The sequence below is a fragment of the Phyllobates terribilis genome, unplaced genomic scaffold (genome assembly GCF_046119375.1).
Source record: "Phyllobates terribilis strain yellow unplaced genomic scaffold, ASM4611937v1 Scaffold_5__5_contigs__length_657084704, whole genome shotgun sequence".
In the NCBI taxonomy this organism is placed as follows: Eukaryota; Metazoa; Chordata; class Amphibia; order Anura; family Dendrobatidae; genus Phyllobates; species Phyllobates terribilis.
The window spans coordinates 128,345,227-128,364,324 of NW_027362765.1; the positions used below are offsets into that span (position 1 = coordinate 128,345,227).

General features: G+C 37.7%; 1 protein-coding gene across 5 annotated transcripts in view; it reads left to right on the forward strand.

Moving 5' to 3' along the window:
- The first annotated feature begins 9,256 nt into the window (after positions 1 to 9,256).
- GATA5 (GATA binding protein 5) overlaps positions 9,257 to 19,098 on the forward strand; it is a 38,193-nt gene continuing 28,351 nt past the window's right edge. For 2 of the 5 annotated variants that reach the window (XM_073682974.1, XM_073682977.1), the window contains exons 1-2: positions 12,243 to 12,393; positions 12,829 to 13,463. In XM_073682974.1, coding sequence (XP_073539075.1) covers positions 12,962 to 13,463 — 502 coding nt within the window. In that variant the 5' untranslated portion in view covers positions 12,243 to 12,393; positions 12,829 to 12,961. Of the gene's footprint in view, positions 9,428 to 12,242; positions 12,394 to 12,476; positions 12,645 to 12,828; positions 13,464 to 19,098 lie in introns of those variants that run through there. The other 3 variants (XM_073682975.1, XM_073682976.1, XM_073682978.1) reach the window with 3 other exon arrangements.

Consider the following 19,098-nt stretch of genomic DNA (forward strand, 5'->3'; position numbering starts at 1 on the left):
GCTTGGCATTTGCCACAAAACACCAGTCCAGGTCTGGGAGGAGATCCCACAGGAGACCATCTGCAACCTCATCAGGAGCATGCCCAGGTGTTGTAGGGAGGTTATACAGGCACGTGGAGGCCACACACAATACTGAGCCTCATTTTGACTTGTTTTAAGGACATTACATCAAAGTTGGATCAGCCTGTAGTGTGTTTTTCCACTTTAATTCTGGGGGTGACTCCAAATCCAGGCCTCCATTGGTTAATAAATTTGATTTCCATTGATGATTTTTGTGTGATTTTGTTGTCAGCACATTCAACTTTGTACAGAACAAAGTATTCAATGAGAATATTACATTCATTCAGATCTAGGATGTGTTATTTGAGTGTTTCCTTTATTTTTTTGAGCAGTGTATTATTTATTTACTGTGGGCCTAAGAACTCAAAGGCGGCTAGTTTCTAACTACCTGTCTGTTCTGCTCAGCGCTGGCTCAGAGTGGCCACGGACTGCTCCTGACAGAGATTCTGTTGCTTCATGTCAACAGAGCTGCTCATCGTTTTCCGCTCTGCTCTGTCTCTGTCGACGGGGTGTGAACGCCGACATTATGCTGATTAACATTGGTCTTCTGTCAGCTACGAGCGTGACATCCACAGTCATGCCTCGTCAACAGAGCAGAATGGAAGAGAAGCAGCTACTCTGTTGACGTGACGTAAGCGGAAGTTGCAAAATTGCTGGCAAGTGCAGGTTTTTGTGCAAAAAAATCAATACAAGAATATATAAGAATAATCTATATAAGAATAAAAATAAATGACTCATTTAAAGCGCACCTGTCAGCAGGATTGTGCTTAGAAACCACATACAATGCCAGGTGGGCACACATGAAATTTGCATGCACCAAAATGGCGCCCGCGCGTGCGCAGTAGCATCTATCACTTGCCGATTTATGCTATTGCGCAAGCGCAGCTAGCGGTGCCATTTTGCTGGAGGAAAAAGAAATTTGCCTGCAGCAACATGGCCCCCGCTGCCCGCTCTTGCGCAGTAGCATTTCTCAGTTGCTGAGAGATGCTATTGCGCATGCATGGCACCATATTACTCTACCAAAATTCTTTTTCCTCCAGCCAAATGGCTCCCACGTGAGAGCAGTAACATCTATCGGCAACTGAAAGATGCTACTGCACATGCGCGGGCAGCAGGGGCCATTTTGGTGCATGTAAATTTCATGTGTGGCACATATGTAAATTGCCTCTTCTGAGAAAAAGAGGACTTGAACTCTATAGCGCCACCTATTGGAAGCAGCAATCCTACAAGTCACAATCAACCCTTTAACAAGTCGTGCAATATGACTTAGGATAAAAGCCAAATCAGAATCTCAGTTTGCAGGCACGGTGTTTTTGGCTGTTGGCCCTCATCAGAGCAAAGTATGAGAACTGATTTGGCTAGATGAGAGGCTCTGGACTGAGGTCTAAGTATTCCCTATCAATGGAATAGGGGATACTTTTCCGATTGAACAGTAGGACCCCCACTTATCCCGAGAACCAGGTGTGAATGAAGTAGTGGTCAATCATGTGCACTGGCACTGCTCATAGACTGCCGGGCACTGGGCACCACTAGACTTCCATAAGAATGAAGTGGCAGTCATCGACCTGCATTCACACAGAGTTCTTCAAAATCCTGTTTCTCTAGATCAATGGGGGTCCTAGTGGTCAGACATAATTAATGCAAGTTGTGGACTGGATAAATGGGAAATTATACCATAAATAGATGCCCATAAAAGTAAAACAAAAATAAGTGAAAATCAAACTAAAAAATACCCGTTAGTTTCAGTGATATACTAGTGGTAGGCAATAGAGTTCTGGAGTGTACACACCTGTTGTAGGATTTTTCCATTGAAATGGGAAATTAATTAAAACAGTTTTCCAAAATGGAAAACCATGATGGGTCAGTCTCATACTGGACATCAATGATACCTGACAGAGCACATTGACTTATATTGGGGTTTGTAGATGTTCTATCATGGTGTCCATCACTTTAACCTGATGAAAAGTACCATATGCTGCACTATTCTTCCCAGTAGTTATGGTGAAATCTGTGACTGACTTGTAACAAACCCTCCATAGCAGATGGGAACACAGCCTAAGTACACTGATTGATGCAGGATGCTTGGCCTAGAAGAAAAGCCACCAACCTATGTATCATTCCTCTTCCTTTTGTATCTTCTTCTCCATTTATGACCACATTTTCTTCTTCATATTTACCTGACCAAGATGCTGAATAGTTATTACTACAGTAGAATCCTTATTACTTCCTGATTCTGCGGAAAATCAGATTTCACTTTTTGTGTTGATAACATGGAAAGTACTGTGGAAAGATGTAAAGTAAAAAAAAGTGCCCCTTCCGCTTTCCTATTTTAAGGCGATGTTGTGGAAGTACCAGTCTGTGCCATATCTACTGCTCTACTGCATTTTTCACAAATACGGAATGAAGACTAACCACAAAATTGTATTTTAACTGCCCTCACAATATAAAAAAGGCATATCCAATGTTGTTCTCCTCCAGTCACGTGACTGCTGCAGCAATTCTCAGCCCTCAGTGGTCAGGTGACTGAGGAATGGACGCCATCGCTTCCTGTCCTGCAGACCTGCCGGCACTAGAGCCACAGTGGTTAGAGTCGGTGCGCATGCCACATTTTATTATTTTAAAACCTGACCTGCATTTTGAAATATTTATTTAGAAGTAGATTAACCCTTTAAATGGCTTTTCTCGTCTCGGTCCACAAAGTTTACTCATTGTGAAATGAAAATGGTTAATATTTCCTAGAATGTTTTCTTGGGAGTCATTGAATGTTGACTTTTTTGATTGTTTTAATCTTCATAAGACCTGAATTTTTCCTATGTAGTTTTGATAACTGTACTGTGTGATTAATACAGTTTTGTACGGAGTCTTATTGGCATTGCTTCAGAAGAGATACAACCACCTTCCTACACCCCCCCACAAACTCACTCCCCCCCCCCTAAAAAATAATGTGTCAGAAAGATCCTTCAACTATTATTTATGTTACTCGCTTATATAGCACCATCATATTCTGCACCGCTTTACAGACATCCTCATCACTGTCCCCATTGGGGCTCACAATCTAGATTCCCTATCAGTATGTCTTTGGAGTGTGGGAGGAAACCAGAAAACCCGGAGGAAACCCACACAAACACAGGGAGAACATACAAACTCCTTGCAGATGGTGTCCTTGGTGGGACCTGAACCTAAGTCCCCAAAGCAATAGTTCTAACCACTGAGCCACTAATCATTAAATTATTCTGTTGGAACAAAGGTCAAAGTGACTCCCGCCTCTAGGACTGAAAAGTGACTTTACTTTTCCCATTTACAGTCACCCTACCTACTACCCTCTACTTGCCTCCCACTGTCTCCTTTGCTCAAGTTGGCATTTCATATGCTTCTGCTTCCAAGATGGCCTCCGTGGTGGCACTGGGAGTGCAGTGGTAAGTCTAAACCACAACTTCCTTGCCTTTGCTGTGCTGTAGGAAAAGCAAAGAAAAGCGCTCCATGTGTGTACCGATCAACCAAGTGAATTAGAACAATGTGAATGGTGCTCACCGAACATGGCTGTGCTCACCATTTTTTTTTTCTCTTTATTTTTTGTGTCATTAATGGGGTAACAATTAATCCATTGTATTTTAAATGTCAGAATTATGTGAACAATATATGTCTTTTATTTGATATCAAATTTTGTTTGTACTGTGATGTCACCACCTGTCTGTATAAAGGCTGATGGTGATCTGTGGCCTGTATACAACTGATGAAGAGGATGGACTGTCCCGAAACGCGTAGTGGAATAAAAGGTTTTAACCCTGACTTGTCTCCTCCTTGCAGCATGCAGTTGATGCCGCTTTCCTTTTTTTTTCTTTCCTTCTTTCCTGTGCTGTGGGATAGGTAAGACAGGATGTGGCTTGGTTTAGGCTTACCACTGCACTCCGCATGGTAATGAGACAGCCATCTTGGAAAAAGGAGGAATGGACCGTCGATTTGAGCAGTGGAGGCAGCAGGAGGCAAATTGAGAGCACCAAATTGTGTGACTACAGAGAAATGTGTATTAAATTTACAGTCCCAGGGTGTATGGTCACTTTAAGACCGGAGTCACACGACTGTATAACACGGCCGAGTGCTATGCGATAAAACATCACTTAGCACCTGGACCAGTGTTATTCTATGGGGCAGCTCAGATCTGCTATTATTTTCTCATGCACTTGGATGTGCAGTCTGATATACGCCGAGACAGGGAATGGAGGAGATGGAGAAATTACTTTTGCTGTCTCCTCTGCACCTGTGCTGCGATTCTCTCATGCGCGTAGCAGAGCACAGTAGCGCGACACTCGGCTCACGCTCGCAGCAGAGCTGGAGCCGAGTGCTTTACATTGGGTGCTATACGCTGATGTGATTCCAGCCTAAAGGGGTTGTGCGGGCTTGGGGTACAAGTATGCAGTATTGCACACCCTGCACGCTGTGAGTATTCTCCTGTGCCGGGATCCGGCAGTCATGTGACCACAAGTATGCTATTTGCATACTTTCAGACACATTCCAACTAGACGTGTCCGGCCTCACTCAATGCATGTTACTCCACACACATCTAGTCGGCATGTGAATACAAATCACATTCATGCGGTCACATGCCCAGCTCCAGCAACGGAGAATCCTCAAGCGCTGGGAGGATTCACAAGTCTGCAGTCACATAGAGAGACTGCATACTTGTACTCCAAGGCCGGATAACCTCTTTAAGGTTTCATCTAGATCTGCAATGTTATTTATGTCATTCTGATCCTTCATATGAGCAAGGAAACAGGGAAAATAATGGCAGTGTTGGATCACTCATGTGACAAAATGCAATGACCCACATGGGCCCTTATTCACTATAGTAGGGTTTAATTGGGTTTTCATTATGGTGTCCATCATTTTATAGAACAAATTAGTACAGCATGATGCATATTATTTTTAAGAATTTTTGACAGAATCTGTGACGTACTGTAGGCTCCGGACAGCATCTCCAAAGAAGATGTGAACGAAGGCTAGTGAATGTATTGCTTCATCAGGTAATCAGGCTGTATCCCCCCCCCCCTCTCCAAAAAAAAATGAGGCAGGTGAGAACAAATCCAGTTATTTCTATGGAAAGCAAAATCCATCTATTAGCATAATTACACTCAGGACCTCCCCCATTTTTGGTTAAATTTAGTCTATAGGAAAATAATATAAAATTTACATAGTGTTTTGTCTCTCTTGATGCTTTTTGTAGCATTTTTGGGGATCACTGACTGTTTCTTTTTGGAAGGAGAAGAAGAATCAGCTGGGTATGGCATTTTTTTGTCTTTTTTTTACTTAGTTTTTGAGTATGGGCATTTTATTCTGCTTCAAATGATTGAGTAGTCAGATTTTTTTTGTAGCAGAAATGCCTTAAGGACTTCTTCTTCTTTCTTCATATGGAAAAGAATAGCATGTGCACTCTATGCAGTTTATCATAGAAATGAATAGGAAGCTTTGTCAAGCAATATTTCATATGGTTTGTCGTGTGGATTATTGAGCCAAATCTGCATTAAAACCCATGTTGAAAAAAAACTCTGTGTGAACATACCCTTAAATTTCACTACCAAAAACATTTGTTAAAAAATGCCATTAGTCGACCTTCACACACCATGTTTTGCATTAATTATGTAGAAAGTGCTATAAAAAATTCCATAATTTTTTTACAATCTTTTTTTTGCTAACGCCTTTTCTTGTCAAATACACATGCTATTTCTTTTCATTTATTTGTAAAAACATACAAAACTGTTGAAAAGAAAAAGCTACAAAACTGCATAAACATGGCAAAATCCTTTAAAATATTGTTGTTTTTTTTGCTTTTAAGGTATGGTGATTTGAAGTTTTTGACACGGTTTTTGGGGCAGATTCTGAGCCAAATCTTCATCTTTCGTTTGAATGGAAAAACGCAACTACAGTGCACATGTTGTGTTATTTCTCACATTTTTAACGCATCGTAGAAAAAAGCTAAATTTTAATTCTTTTAATTCTCTGAAAACTCCGCAAAAAAAACTCAGTGTGAACACACACTTAAGGGTTTTTAGACAGAAAAATACAAGTAAAAAATTCCTTTAGGCTAAGTTCCCACGATGAGTATTTGTTGTAAAAAAGGCAACGCATTATAGTTCCAGTAAATTTGATGGAATTTCTGGAAATCTCATACCCACAGTGTTTTTTAAGCAGCGTAAATTCACCTGTGATGCAATTTTTAAAATTCGCAAGATGTCAATTTCTGTGTTTTATTTGCATTTTTTCCCCATAAACTTAAATGAGATGAGGAAAATACGCATTTAAAAAATGCACATGCATTTTTAGTTTTAGAAACAGGCTAAACATGTACTGCATAAATGACTTTATCAACAAAGTTTTATCAAAGGCCACGGCCCGACTATCAGTATTTGGTCAGTATTCGGTCAGTATTTTGACTTAGGAGTGGGAGACATAACCAGGAGTGGGTGATAAATGCAGAATTGGTGACTTGTTTCTATTATACCTTTTCTCTGATTGTTCCTCACCTGGTTTTGGATCCCACGCCTGAGAAAAAATACTGACTAAATACTGACCAAATACTGATAGTGGGGCTGTGGCCAAAGCCAAATAACAGGAAATATTCAAAATACGTCAGTTTTCTTTAAAACATGTAACTCCAAAAGAAGACAAAAACTGCAGCAGAAAAAGCGCAATAAAAAAATAAAATACTCAAAAACGCAAGGGAGAAAATGCAGTTAACCTAATTTAGCTAGTTGGTGCACAAATGCTTCAGAAAATCCACAACATCAGAAATGCACCAAGTATTCACCCAACTTAGCCATGGGTTAGTTATGTTCACCAGAAGTTTTTTATGATTGTTCTAAAGCAGATTCTACTCCAAAATCCACATAAAAAATGCCTCAAATACTCTTTAAACAGGCTTCCTATTCAATTCAATTGGAAAGCATACCTATAGCTCACATGATGCTGTTTTTACCACATGGAAAAAGTAGCAATTTATGAGGCGATTTTGCAATTGAAGCAAAAAAAAAAAAACACTCCATGCACAAAAAAAATCATAGAAAAACACCCAAAAACTTATTTTTTAAAGCTTTTTTTTTCAACTGACTTTTAAGCGTAAAAATGCACATCAAAACACTGTGTGAACATATTCTTATAATTAAAAAAAAACACCAAAAACCTTGACAGAAAAAGCACAGAAAAAGTTTGTTCTCACAGAAAAACACTTATTTTTTTATAACTATTTTTATGTTCATTTTTCAGCTTAGAAAATGTAAAAAACAATGCTGAAAAAAGGTTTGTAAAGGAGCCTGTATAAGGTATTCCTAGTTTGTTAACTTGCGGGCGTTGCTGCTCTGTCCAGTGAACGGATGATCTTTACAATAGGCATGAGCGGTCTACTTATTGAGTTACCTCTACCCCCTAAAATTTATACAATTACATTACAATTTTTTACATGTATGTATCTATCTATAGCTATATATATCTAGAGAGAGAGACACCTATATATAGATATATCTCTATATATGTACATACATAAATATATACATATATATACGTATGTAAATAATATAGAATATATAGAGAATACATAGGCAAATAAAGATCTAAAAGTAAATACTCAACTGTTCCATAAATAACATGTCTAGCAGCTATAGGGGACGTCCAGCACAGGACCAAGGTAATAGATATAAGGAAATTAATAATTAAAAATCTTATTCTCAGGCAAATAGTTGTTGAGAACTAGATAATTTAATAAATTGTATCCTATATATTTATACTGAGCCCAGCATTTAGAGAGAGATGGACTGGTTAAATGCCATAATGACTAATAACTATTATTAGTAAGACTTGGTACTTTTTTATTATTAAATTAAGTTCCTCTCTTTTTTGACTATCCTTCTCCAGTGAAACTACAACTCCCAGCATCTCTTGACAACATGAGCTGCGTGTATTACGGTGGATAGTGCATCTTCAAGGCAGCTTTTACAGAGTAGTGGATCAGTGCAGGGTGTATATAGGGATGAACACTGACGGTATATATACATGTTGGCTCCTGGCTGCATTGTGCGATATATCAATTAGTTTTGTCACTTTTCTGTTTTCGCCTTTATTATTGATATTAGGAATGATAAATAAAGTAATATATAGAGTAATCTGCTGTCTTGTCAGGCTGACATCCCCCTATATCACAGATTAGAAAGTGGAGTTATGAATGCAAAGAACAAATGTAGCAGAGCTTAAATGGAGCAGAATTGAAATGGAGCAGAGTTGGGTTTCTCCTTTGTTTCTTTTGGTGACAATAGATTAGGATATTTGCAGTCCTATAGAAAACAATAGACAACGAAGTCAACTCAGCTGTATGTGACAAATTCATCTCTGCTACTACTTCTTAGTTCTAGCTAAAGACTGAAAATAGGACACAAAAATATATAGTGCTACCTATAGCACTGACTGGCACAAACTAGTCCAGTGTCTCCATATACCAGTGATGCTCTATGGCAGAACCTTGTGCCAGTCACGAAACCCACCCCCATGTACTGTAGTCACTAAAGTCATAGTGTCATATTATGTCCGACATGAATGCATTAATAACATGAAAACAATAATAAGTAACATTTATAATAATAACAATAAGAAGAAGAAGAAATATGATATTAATAATGATACTAATTACAAAATAATACTACTTAAAAATATATTTTAGACATACATAATGACTGTATTCTGGTAATAAATATTAATTGTACCAAATAATAACACAAGTTATAATAAGGCTAATAGTAACAACACCCATTAATAATGAATGCTTAGGGTGCTTAGGGCTGTCACGATATCAGACTAGGCAGGACTCCTTCGCTTGGGGTCACAGGAGGTAAATATCTCACGATGTGTCTCGCAGGATGATTAGTAGATGAGCAGGCAGCTCTGATCCCGGGGGTCTATTGTCCTCCATTACCGGCAACTGCTCCAAAATAAAATACTGGAGGTTAGGAAGGATTTGACCTCAGCATTGCCCCTTTGCCTGCATGTAGTAGTGAGGTGTCTCCCTGCCCCCTCCCCAGTGAATGACAGCTCCATATACTGGGGGTGCAGCACCCTGCTCTCCTCATTTATATATAGGCCAGTGACTGGCTGGAGATAAACACCCGGACTGATAATGGCCATTATTAGATTAGACTGTCTCCAGCTCATCTGCATGTATAATGGCGTTTTCTTCATCCCTACTGTGCACAATGAGAGATCAGACTCTGTGTCCCGGGGTCTTCTCCCCAGGACTAAAAATACAAGACGAGGCCTCTCTGGAGTGATGTGTGACAAGGGGCAGCTGGAGACCCCCAGGAAGAAATGTCTCTCTGGACTCTAATTCTGGGTATTTTATATCATTACTCTCCAGAACTCACAGTGCAAGTAACTTCTAATAATAAAATAGCTAATGAAATATTAACTTATTATTTACCTATTCGCCTCCTCATTACACGATTTATTAATGATCTCCAAACTGTGGATCAACAGCTGTTGGGAAACTACAACTCCCAGCAAGCCACAGATTGGAGAATAATTTATTGGAGAAAAAATGACCAAAATGTTATGGAATTCAGATAATGTGAAATGTTTCTCCTCTTGTTAAAGAAAGTGAATATCAATACGATATATATGTGTGTGTGTGTGTGTGTGTGTGTGTGTGTGTGTGTGTGTGTGTGTGTGTGTGTGTGTGTATATATGTGAGCATATATATATTTACATATACTGTCTATATACATATATATGTATATACATATATATATATATATATGCAACACGTGTCACAGAATAATAAAAACGATGTAGATGCCGGTATGTGGTATATGTATGTCATATACTGCATTGTAAGTGGATTTATACATGTTATTGGTACTTCTATCCCCAATGTATAGAAGACAAAGAAGGAAAGTCCAGCACTTCCTTGATGTTCCTATAGTTCATCCTAATGTACAGATTCTCCTGCTTTCGGCAGCTGGATATAGGACTAATGGGGCAACATATACAGCGTTTGGATAGTTGGGGTTGTGTTTTCTGTTATTTGTGTTACATGTTGTTACTTGTTACAATTTGTACCTAGTTTTCTATTGTCTCGTGGACGTATTCTTTATACGTTGTTACATCTAGGGTACACGGTTGTTATACTGTATACTATAGGTTTCTATATGTTATGCTATATGTTATGTGTGTTGTTACCTTGTACTTGGAGATCATATCATTGTGCTTAGTGTGTACAGACAGTGATTATGTGCTAACTTAGTGTATTTGGTATCATTTAATCTATTTAATGTGAATAAAACAGTCTGGATCGTTTACATGTATGTTCATTGTCTAATGAGAGCGCACACAGTTGTTACATTGTATCTTACTAGTTTAGCTACAGGGGGTCAGTATTGTTTCATTGCATGTGGCTGCAGTGTAACTATATAACATACCTTTTTTTGTAAATTGTATTTAGTTTACATATTGTATGTTACACAGCTTTCTGGAGAGTACACATTATTTGTTACACTTTATCTGGTTACCTGGACCTACAGAGCCCATATATGTGTTACATTGTATCTGTCATGTTATTACCTTGTACCTAGAGAGTGCACATTTATGTCACATGTTGTTACACTATACTAAGTCAATAAGGGCAGTTGTTACCTTGTGAGCTACTGGTTTTCATGTTCCTGGTACCTGTATAGTGCACATAGGTGTTATACTGTAACTTGTGCACAGGTTGTTGCATTATGCAGTTCAGACATTGGCACATTGTTTCATTGCACCTACAGAGCAAACATAGGGCAACTGGGATTACTGCGAAATCACATTTATCTAGGTGCGGTTATTATCCCTCACATACCAGATATTATGTCCCTCGTTTCTCTAAGTTTAGTAAATGTTATTACTCCTAACATTAGAGCAGGAACAGATCCCCTTTACAGCGTTGAAAATAATTACATTATTATTATGATGATGATGATGATGATTATTATTAATATTATTATTAATAGTAATATATTTTTTATTATTATACATGAGCAGAGTTTTATTATATTGCCACGCATGCGGCAACACATCGGTTTGGGAGATTAAATTATAATTTATATTTTGTCTATGAATATGGAGGTTTTCTAATGTTTTCTAAAGCCTGGGAGTATTGTATATGCCGCACACTTACTATTTTATCCTTAATGCTGCATAATATGAGCATTGTCAAGTGTTATATGCTGCACACAAACCTATACAATGTAGCATAGAGTCACTGGGCTGGATACAGTTAATATAATATATATATATATATATATATATATATATATATATATATATTAGAGAGAGAGAGACAAGTGTGTGTGTGTGTGTGTGTGTGTGTGTGTAATTGAGGCAGCACAAGCTTTAAAGATAGATAATAGGTGCCAGCCCATTGGTTACAACCCAGTTATACAAAAATACAAAAAGTCAGGCAGCACACCACATGTAGGTATCAAAAGTGCATACAGACTATTAATCACGCCATGTGTGCAGTTTTCATCATACATGTATATATATATATATATATATATATATATATATATATATATATATATACATACACACACACATATATATATATATGACAAAATTATATAATGTGCTTCAACATTTCTATAACTATGCCTATAAACTAACTGCATAAAGTATATAGACAAAATGCACAATTGTCACCATTAAACACCACACAAAGCATTGTATGTATTGATATACTGTTACCTTGCACTCATACGTCTCTCATTATATTCTGATCACATTAGAATACAGACTGAGAGGCTATATGATATGGACATAGGTAACACTGGTCCCTCACATTGCATATATATATATATATATATATATATATATATATATATATAAAATCACATAATTATATTACACCACAGATAATGGATAGACCGATAGATGGACAGACAGACAGACAAGATAGATATGAGAGAAGCCCCAGACACATTAATATCATATATGTATGGATATGTGGCCATATATTGCGCTCAGCTGATCATGGAAGGCAGCAGGGTGCACATCAGGTCAGGGCACGGCCAGGTTACCACTTGCTGGGCATATACAGGGCACGCAGGAGAGGTTGCCATTCTTTGCCTGTTGCTGGTGCAGTCACCAATCCCCGGGGACACAAGGTGCTCCTCTGCGCGTCACGTGACTCTGCCCATACAATTGCCCTGCAGTAACGTGTGGCCGCCAGTCAGTTGCTCCCAGGTCAGCGGCGCAGGAGGAGGACGCGCTGCTCTGCTCCTCTCTCGGGAGGCAGCCTCGTAGTGTCTGCAGGAACACCGGAGCCATGTGAGTAGCTCTCCCCTCTCCTCCCGCCGGTATCTCACCAGCTCTCCTCCTTATCTGACAGATAAAACCAGGGCAGGTTTATACTGGGATGGCAGATCTGCAGGACGCTCTCATATCTTATATCGTCTTATCGCTGTACAAATGTTTGCGCTTCATGCCCTCACTCCACGCAAGATTTATACCCAGGGCTATCAGGAATCTCCCCTGCGTGAACCCCCAGCGGTGCCCCTTACACCAGCTGCCCCTCTGAGGTTGGCACAGGGCTGGAGGCTGCTGCTCTGATGCCCTCCTTGTAGCACATACCTATATGTGATTAGTATGTGTGCCTATAGGTGTCCTTCATCCTCAGTGCCCCCTCCTACCCCCAGATCACAGCCCCTTCCCCCTCCTTGGCTGCAATGCTCGTGTTTCTTAACTTTTGTCTCCTCCACACAGTTCCAGGTACTTCAGAAGTGCAGAAATCAGGAGGTCGTCACTATAGACCTGGAGAAGGATCATCACCACCATCATCACCACCATCATCATCATCATCACTCCGCCTGGGATTTTGGATATAAGAGCATAGACCATGTACCAGGGCCTGGCGCTAACGTCCAACCACGGCCAGTCTGCCTACCCTCATGATTCCGCCAATTTCCTGCACCCCACTGCCAACCACTATATGCAGACTGGACGTGTGCCCACTGTGCTGCAACCCCTGCCCTACCTGCAGAGCTGCGACAGTGCCCACCAAGGCCACCACCTGGGCAGCCACCCGGCCTGGACACAGGCGGCTAATGAGAACCATGCGTTTAATGCCAGCAGTCCTCACACACCCACGGGGTTCTCCTACTCGCACAGTCCACCGGTGGGCAACAATGCTGGAAGGGACGGAGCCTTTCAGAGCCCCCTGATGACCAGGGAACCCTATGGAAACCCTCTGGTGCGCTCAGTGAATGGCTCCTACTCCAGCCCGTACCCTTATGTCAGCCCCGAGATGCCACCCACCTGGGCAGCGGGGCACTTTGACAGCAGCATGTTGCACAGCCTGCAGAGCAGACCGGGTCTACCGGGGAGGCGACCGAGTCTGGGTGAGTGGTGCAGGCGGCGGCTGAGCCTTACTGTGGCTTATATGTGACCCTAGCAATGTAAACTGGCTGTATGGAGAACAGAGTACACATGTGCCACCGTATAGTGTGTGTATGTATGTATGTATATATATATATATATATATATATATATATATATATATATATATACACATACATACACAGTTTGGAGATCAGAATTCGCATATTCTACCATATAATGTGTGTGTATACATATATATATGTATATATATATATATATATACACATACGCAGTTTGGAGAGCAGAATTCACATATACTACCATATAATGTGTGTGTGTATATGTATATGTATACAGTATGGAGAGCAGAATTCACATATACTACCATATAATGTGCTTTATATACAGTATGGAGAGCAGAATCCACATATGGTGTGTATATATATATATATATATATATATATATATATATATATATTATGGAAAGCAGTGTATATATATATATATATATATAGACAGTATGGAGAGCAGAGTTCATATATACTACCATATAATGTGTGTGTGCGTATATATATATATATATATGTATATATACAGTACACACAGTATATACTATCATATAGTGTATATACACATATATATATATATACACATATATATTATGGAGGGCAGTAACCACAGGACTACCATATAGTGTTTTATATATATATATATATATATATATATATATATATATATATATATATATTATATACAGTATGGAGAGCAGAATCCACATATGATGTGTGTGTATATATTATGAAGAGCAAAATCCACATATATTACTATATAGTGCTGTGTGTGTGTGTGTATGTATTGCACTGGCACATACACGGGTGAATATGGACCACAGTTTTTTTTTCACTATCCCACGTCTGTAGTTCTGCAGTTTTTTTGCTGAATGTATATGGTACTGAGGGTAATGGGTCGGTACCCTGAGGCCTGCACCAGTTTGTTTGCTTCATCAGTTTTGCAAAGTGCTGCCCCTTTTCAGTATATATATATATATATTTCATGGAGAGCAGTATCCACATATACTTCCATATAATGTGTGTGCCATTAGTAATGGCAATGAATACATATATATGTATGTATATCGCCATTACTAATTGTAATAAATGCAGAATACAGTGCACCCCCTCTTCATGTTACCACAGTTCAGGAATATAATAACTCCTGAATTGTGGGGGACAGGGGGTGCACTGTATTCTGTATTTGTTACCATTAGTATTATCACAGGGTATCATCTGGGTTTATGCTAGTAAATGTATGGAGGTGAATTGGTGAGGTCTCTGGAGGGTTTCTGGTGGGTCTCTCTGCATTGTTATAGGGATTGGCTACTTTATCCTGTTTATCTAGACGGTTTATGCTGCACTTTGATCATTGCTGCTTTTAAATACAGCGACTGCTACTGAAACTACAGGCTATAAGCAGGACATTGCTAGGTTATTGTGTTCAGTATGGATGTGTAGTGAAGTGATATGTGAGAAATAGAGAATAACATAGTAGATCGATTGATAGAAAGACACAGAGATAGCTTGATACATGTTAGACTGATGGATATTAAATAGTTAGATTGATACCATACACACACACATATATATATATATATATGATGCAAAATAAATAAGAATATATTTTAGTTAAATATGACATTAATAAATGTGGATACAAATAATTGTAGTATGTCCCAGTGTCTCTTCAGTAAATAAATTATATTGTAATTGTACATTGCATATATTTATAGCTATTGTATATCAATGTTGTAAAACAACGTATAGGTAGAATAAAGCAGGATAAGGGAAGTAGCAGAGATACAAGAAAGAAAAACTGCAAAAAAACATAATGTAGCAAAACAGTACTAAAATACCTACACTGACATATCTGGTGGGAATACGATCATATATTACATTATATAATTCTATAACAAAATTGTGAATATAGAAGCATCTGAAGAACAAACTCGATTTTTATCTTTGTCTATTCATGTGTGTGGATATGTTTGTCATAATATATATTTATATATATATATTTATATATGTACATATGTGTTTCTATCTCACTGTTGAATGGCTATAATTTTTTTTCCTTGTCCTGCTATTTCAGAAAGTGATTACTAATGGATTGCTGTGATAACCTCTTTGCAATTGGCATCTGACATTAGAGTTGATATACCTGATATTTACTGCAGGGATCACAGCAGATAATCTCCCCATTCACACTTATTACACTGGGATGATAATATTCCCTCATATCAGAGAGCAGAATAATAATCAGATACTATGAGCATTATTATAATGCTGGGAGATGGATCTGTCAATAATTTTGTCAAGGCCGAGTCATAATGTCAAGTGGTAGTAATAGATGGCTAGTTGATTAGATACAATAACATTGCCAGGGCTGCTATATTGTCATACAGGATTACCCTATACTTAATATAAACCTCTCTGCACCCCTAAATGTTAGTTATCCAGACCTATTATTTTAATTAGTATTACTGTCTCATACTACTACTACTTCAACTAAATAATAATAATAATAATAATAATAATAATAAGTGATTTTTAACTACATCAAAATTTCCAATATGATATACATATAATAATAATACTACATGATATATATATAAATATATATGTGTATATATAGTATGCCCTCATCACTATTAGTGATATGTGATATATAACCATAACAATAATAATACAAATTCTACATGATATACATTTACATGGCTAGTAGTAATATGAAATATTTAACAATAGTAAATATATACATATATACATTCCATATTATATTACTATTAGAGTTATATGCTAAATATAAAAGCATATATAAAAGTAATATAATTAATGTGATGTAAATATACCTATATATTAATAATAATACTACTTTTTATTATTAATCAGCATAGTGAAATTACAATCTCTGCTAAATGGTTTTGTTCCCGGTAGCGATGATAATAATTCCATTATTATTCTTATAATAAGAAAAGGTGCAGTACTACTAGTATATATTATTATCCTTACATGTATACATATTTACTTTACGGCTTCTAAAATTATGATGACTATTAATGTTTTATTAATATCTGTGTCTGAAAACATACTAAAAATTGTCTGCAATAATTGTCATTAGTTTTACTAAAAACCACAGAGAAGAACATACTTAAATTAAGATGAAATTATAATTTACTACTAATGACAGTAAAGATAGTCATACAAGTAATACAAACCCATTGGGCTATACAATACTAATAGTAGTAGTGATAATAATAATCACAATAATAATAATATAATATATACCATTGTCATACATAACCCTGCTTGTCCTTTCATGTAACAAGCCATTACTCTCCTTCCATCTCTGTCCCCTGTACTTCCATATACAAATAATCACTATATGATTGTGATCACTATTCGTCCTTGGTTATTAGCAGTAATGATGATTATAGCGCAGAGAATATATAATAATTTATACTATTATCATCAGTGTGAAATTATTTTTAATAGGGCATTAAATAATAATTGTAATGTAAGGGAACAGGGAGAATGATTACTTTTATTATGTGGATGATTCTAACTAATTAGATCTTCCAAAATCACCTAATAATGATATTAAGGCAAATGACAGCTCAGGGAGCCTTGTTGGGACCACTCCCCTGTATCTTCCTGTACACAGGCTGCTCCTGGTAAGAATCATTCTCCTCTCCTATGTCGCAGTCCGATCCTACAGAAAACCACAATTCTGTGTCAGTGACATGGACACATTGTAAGTATAAGTGCGACACTTGTGGTAAAGTGACAGTGCGGGGGAGGGGTAGTTATACCCTGGATCTGACAGTCGGGGGTCTGCTGTGATGTCATGGAGCTACACTACACTAGCCTGGCACTGCTGCTTTTTCTGCACATGATTTAGCGGCTACCAGTCATGTAGAACTACAAATGCCAGCATGTCCTTTAATCAGAGTGCTGTGGATGAGTTTGTGCTGACACCTGAGCATTCAGCAGTATTACAGGGATCCTGAATATAGTGATAATACTTTTCAGCAGCTATGCAGAGGATTAAAATTGGTGGTAAATGAAGATTTTTTTGTGCAGTCCACAAATTACTAAAGTTATTATTTTATTAGCGCTCAGTCTTTCTCTTATACAACTGGAGAAAACTTGCAAACTGTACATGAAAAAAATGTAATATGTGTAAAGCTGTGTCCCTTAATGATCCATAATATAATGCTCATAGACCCCTGTGTACCAATATACCATATTATAGGGGTCTTCATAGAGCCAGATATAGCAGCACATGGATTAAAAGTAAAAATGAACCTTTTTTTTATTCCAGATGTTGGCTCAAATTCTGCAGGAAATGCAAATTGTGCAGGTTTTTGTTCCATTATTCAACCCTGGTGTTTTTCTTTGGGGGGTAAAGGAGCAGTGGTGTGTCCTTGCAGTTCTCTCAAATGTTTTAGTTGTACTATTTTTTTTTTTTTATAGTGTTTTCTATAGGAACAAAAATGTATGTGAATAAAAAAGAAACAGCAGAAATGGGAAAATGCTCTTGGAAAATTCTCCTAAAAAAACGAATAAGAATGTATGTGTTCTTTAAAAAAAAAAAAAAAATTAAAAACATGGGAAGTCTTAGAGTATATATATATATATATATATATATATATATATATATATATATATATATATATGTATGCATTCTACATCAAAGTTCACAACAAACTCCCATGTGTTACATGCAGATTTTTTAGTGTGTTGCTGTGGATTTCCCGGCATGCATTATGTTTTCTAAATATAAATGCTACCATGTAATCAGCCTTGCTGCCATGTAATACTCTGCAGATTTTTCTCCTGCAAATCTAGACTAAAGAATCTGCAGCATATTCTCCACATACATGAAAACATACCTGTGAGCCGACTACTGATGTGAGTTGATGGATCCAGATAATTTGGTGGGATCTACAGGTGATGTAATGTGTATGGTGGATCATTGGTTGTGATGCCGCAATATGGTAAAATGCTGTGCGTACATTCAGCTTTCGGCTACATTCCCACAATAAGTATTTGGTGAATTTTTGACGCTGCAACTTTCTGCACCTTTTATATAAATTAGGCTACTTGTGTTTTTTCATTGCGATTTTGAGTGCGTTTTTTTTTACATGTGTTTTTATCACGTTTTTTACGCTGTGGTTTTTGTCTCTTTTAGGTGTGTCATGTTTTAAATAAAGCAGATTTGTTTTTGGCATGTCCTGGTATTTGGCCTTGACAAAACTTTATTGATACAGTCATGTGTGGACTACATACGTTTTGATGCTTGAAAACAATGGCCCCATTTCCGGTGTTCTGGGCCACATTGTCATCAGTCTTTGGTCTTGTGTGTCAGATTTTACCATCAGTTTCATTAGTTTTTCACATATGTAAAAATTACAGTCAGTGAAAAACAGACATCACTAGAATGCAACCAGGATGCCATCAGTGCGCTCAAATTTTAATAGAGCCTTTTAGACTTGGGCTATGGTCACACTATCTGTATTTAGTCAGTATTTTACATCAGTATTTGTAAGCCAAAACCAGGAGTGGAACAATCAGAGGAAAAGTATAATAGAAACACGTC